Below are 2,852 nucleotides of genomic sequence, written 5' to 3' on the forward strand. Positions count from 1 at the left end.
AGAATACCATTACCATAAATATGTACTCAATTATTTTACCGTACTTCTTGGTTGTAAATATTGGTGGCAGTTGTGAAAAGTTGCATGTATTGAACATGCCATTGCTGTTTAGACACTTCCCATTGGGCTATTTTCCCCTTTAACCAAGTGGTCTACTTAAAACTCATATGGACACATTAACAATGTCTATCAATATATTTTGTCAGTTAAAGTTAACCTTGCCTGCCAAGTACCAAAATGAAAGTGTTCAGTAAATTACCAGTAGCTTTGCGACCATATGACAGCTCCAATAAGCCCCTTAGGGTGAACGAGAGGCTTGTAGAATTACTATTTGGAATATAGTTCAGAATTTGCTGGAGGGGGAACTATAGAGCATTACCAGATGAAATAAGAGTAAAGATGAATTGTGTCAGTAAATGCAAAACTTTCCATCACTAAAAATAATGCACCATAACAGCTGGCTAACAGGTTTGATTGACCTCTAGGATGTCTAATAAACTTGTGATGCCCATAGTAAAGGTCTACATCAACTGTAGGTAACCATTTTCCTCCTATGGACCTAGTTGACATGGTTCTATTACAAGACAGTGAAGGACACCCTCTGTGGTCAGAGGTAACATCCTTTATAAACCGCATGTTAAACTTCTCCTATTGTTATGATTCTCAGCCACTAGTAGGTCTACAATTGTCACTGGTATGAAGATGCTCAGTAAGAGAGCAAAGAACCTGAATAGACTGATACAACATCCATTACTACAGGTCAACACTTAAAACAACAACCTTTAGTGATAATTTTTTAATTGTTATACAAGAAGCCTTGCCTCCAAAATACAGTAGTGTTGTCAACAGAAACACCAATGCTACAGCTGTGTTGCACTGCAACAGTTTAACACTCCCCTCCCTATAAATGCAAAGCCAGTAGGATCTATCAGAGAAGCCAGGAGTCCTGGTCTGAAGGCCGTAGTCTTGGGATGGAAGTGGTTTAGCTCTGGCCTCCCAGGGTGTGCTTGTCAAACAGGTACTCTGCCATCTTGTTTTTGACAGCATCCATCTTGGTGAGGTTGGTGATGTGGTCTCCCAGCTTCTTAATGGCCTCCACCTGCTCATTCAGGTAATGGGTCTCCAGGAAGTCACACAGCTAAAGAGGGAAAACACAGGTCAGACAAGAGAATGACTACAGACCATTGTAGATACAGTAACACACAAGAGCCTGGTGGTAATGGCATAAGTGCAGATGAGGTGTCTGCAGTAAACATTTTTAACTAGGCAAGTCCGTTAACAAACACTTATTTACAACTGCATTTTAATGTGGAACAATGGGCTTACTGCCTTGTTCAGGGGCAGAACATATTTTTCCCTCGTCAGCTCCGGGATTCAATCCAGCATCCTTTGTTACTAGCCCAAAGCTCTAACCACTAGACAACCTGACGGCCTTTTTGCAAACTTACGCATTAGCTGCATAGTGTGCATCTGTGGACTATTGCGCGAATGTGAAGCAGGTCACAATCCTGTGTCATTAGTTATCAGATCAAACCCCTGATCAATTCCTGAGACAGTACCTGTATTCTATGTGATACATACATGTGATGTGTGGTTTCACCATAACTTACATGGGGGTCAACCTTGTCTGAGGCAATCTTGTGCAGGTCCAGCAGGGCCTGGTTCACATTCTTCTCCAGCTGCAGAGCACACTGCATGGCCTCCAGCCCATTGCCCCACTCATCACGTTCTGGCTTCTACACAGGACAAAGTGAACAGAAGTGTTAAGGACTACTATCAGATGTTACGCTCAGGATAAAGTGAACAGAATTACACCCCTCGCACAGTTTCAGTTCAGTGGTAAAAGGCAGTATGTTTAGGACTACTCCAGGTTCTCTATATAAACTTAGCGCTGGAGACACTTTACTCCATGGAGTAAAGTGACTTATCAGTCTACAATCTGAATGTGTTTGATGTTCAGGGGCTCACCTTGATGTCCTGGAGTAAAATGCGTCCACCTCGCTTGTTCTGGAAGGAGAGTAGCTTGTCGGCGTGCTCCCGCTCCTCGTCGCTGTTCTCCTTGAAGAAATGCGCGAACCCAGGCAGAGCCACGTCGTCACGGGAGAAATAGAAAGCCTGGGTGGATAAACAAAACAGCGTGGTTAGAAGAAAAATATGCCAAACGTGACTCGGCATTCTGTTCTTGTTGTGGAAACGAAACTTGATAAAAGGAATGAATCAGTCTAGTCTGTAGTCGACTTGGTAACCTGCCATTTATCCTGTCAAGGAGTTGTTACGCGCCCTGTCCAAAGTAGGATAGATTCCCGGCTTCATTTGAGAAGAAAACAAACTCAAATATGCACAACAGAGTTTATTGGCTATTAATTATCTAGGCCAATATAATAAAAAGCCAGGTGAAAAAGGGTATTTAGGCCCAGGCATAATAATACAGGTAAATCAACAAAACGGTCATCTTGGTAGACACCTTACCATTGAAGTGTAGGTGTAGGAGGCAAACATCTCCAAGTTGATCATCCGGTTGATGGCAGCTTCGCAATCGTGGTGATAGTTCTGGCGGATCTGAGACTCCATTTTGGCAGATTTTCTTTAATATCTAAAGTAACGGTACAAAAATAGGGTTTATTCGACTATTTCTCTATTATACTTAAAGAAAGTGTTATCAATCCGGAATGTTCGATAATGCGAGACGAAGGCAGAGGAGTTCCGTTCAATCACTGTTGAAGCAAGAACTTCTTCATGCGTCTTCTCAGACTTGTGAACTAGAAGGAGCCTTGTTCGCTCTATTTATTGTTCAAACGGAACGCGTCAGTGAAATCCACCCTCACAGAGCGTAGCCAATCACCTTTAGAAAT

At 42.5% G+C, this 2,852-nt stretch overlaps 1 protein-coding gene across 1 annotated transcript; it reads right to left on the reverse strand.

Annotated features, from left to right (window-relative positions):
* Positions 1 to 777: 777 nt before the first annotated feature.
* Positions 778 to 2,641, reverse strand: LOC139422114 (ferritin, middle subunit). Its single transcript, XM_071173264.1, has 4 exons — positions 2,470 to 2,641; positions 1,969 to 2,115; positions 1,611 to 1,736; positions 778 to 1,138 (listed from the first exon to the last, which is right to left on the reverse strand). Exons 1-4 carry the CDS (start codon positions 2,569 to 2,571, stop codon positions 983 to 985), a joined length of 531 nt encoding a protein of 176 aa, XP_071029365.1. The 5' UTR covers positions 2,572 to 2,641; the 3' UTR covers positions 778 to 982.
* Positions 2,642 to 2,852: the final 211 nt, after the last annotated feature.

Source organism: Oncorhynchus clarkii, chromosome 12 (genome assembly GCF_045791955.1).
Source record: "Oncorhynchus clarkii lewisi isolate Uvic-CL-2024 chromosome 12, UVic_Ocla_1.0, whole genome shotgun sequence".
Classification (NCBI taxonomy): domain Eukaryota; kingdom Metazoa; phylum Chordata; class Actinopteri; order Salmoniformes; family Salmonidae; genus Oncorhynchus; species Oncorhynchus clarkii.

Coding starts and splice junctions, on each gene's coding strand:
- LOC139422114 (XM_071173264.1), bottom strand. CDS start 2,571: ATGGAGTCTCAGATCCGCCAGAACTATCACCACGATTGCGAAGCTGCC. Junction 1,737..1,968: donor TTTTACTCCAGGACATCAAG/GTGAGCCCCTGA, acceptor TGTCCTGTGTAG/AAGCCAGAACGTGATGAGTG. Junction 1,139..1,610: donor CAGACAAGGTTGACCCCCAT/GTAAGTTATGGT, acceptor TTCCCTCTTTAG/CTGTGTGACTTCCTGGAGAC.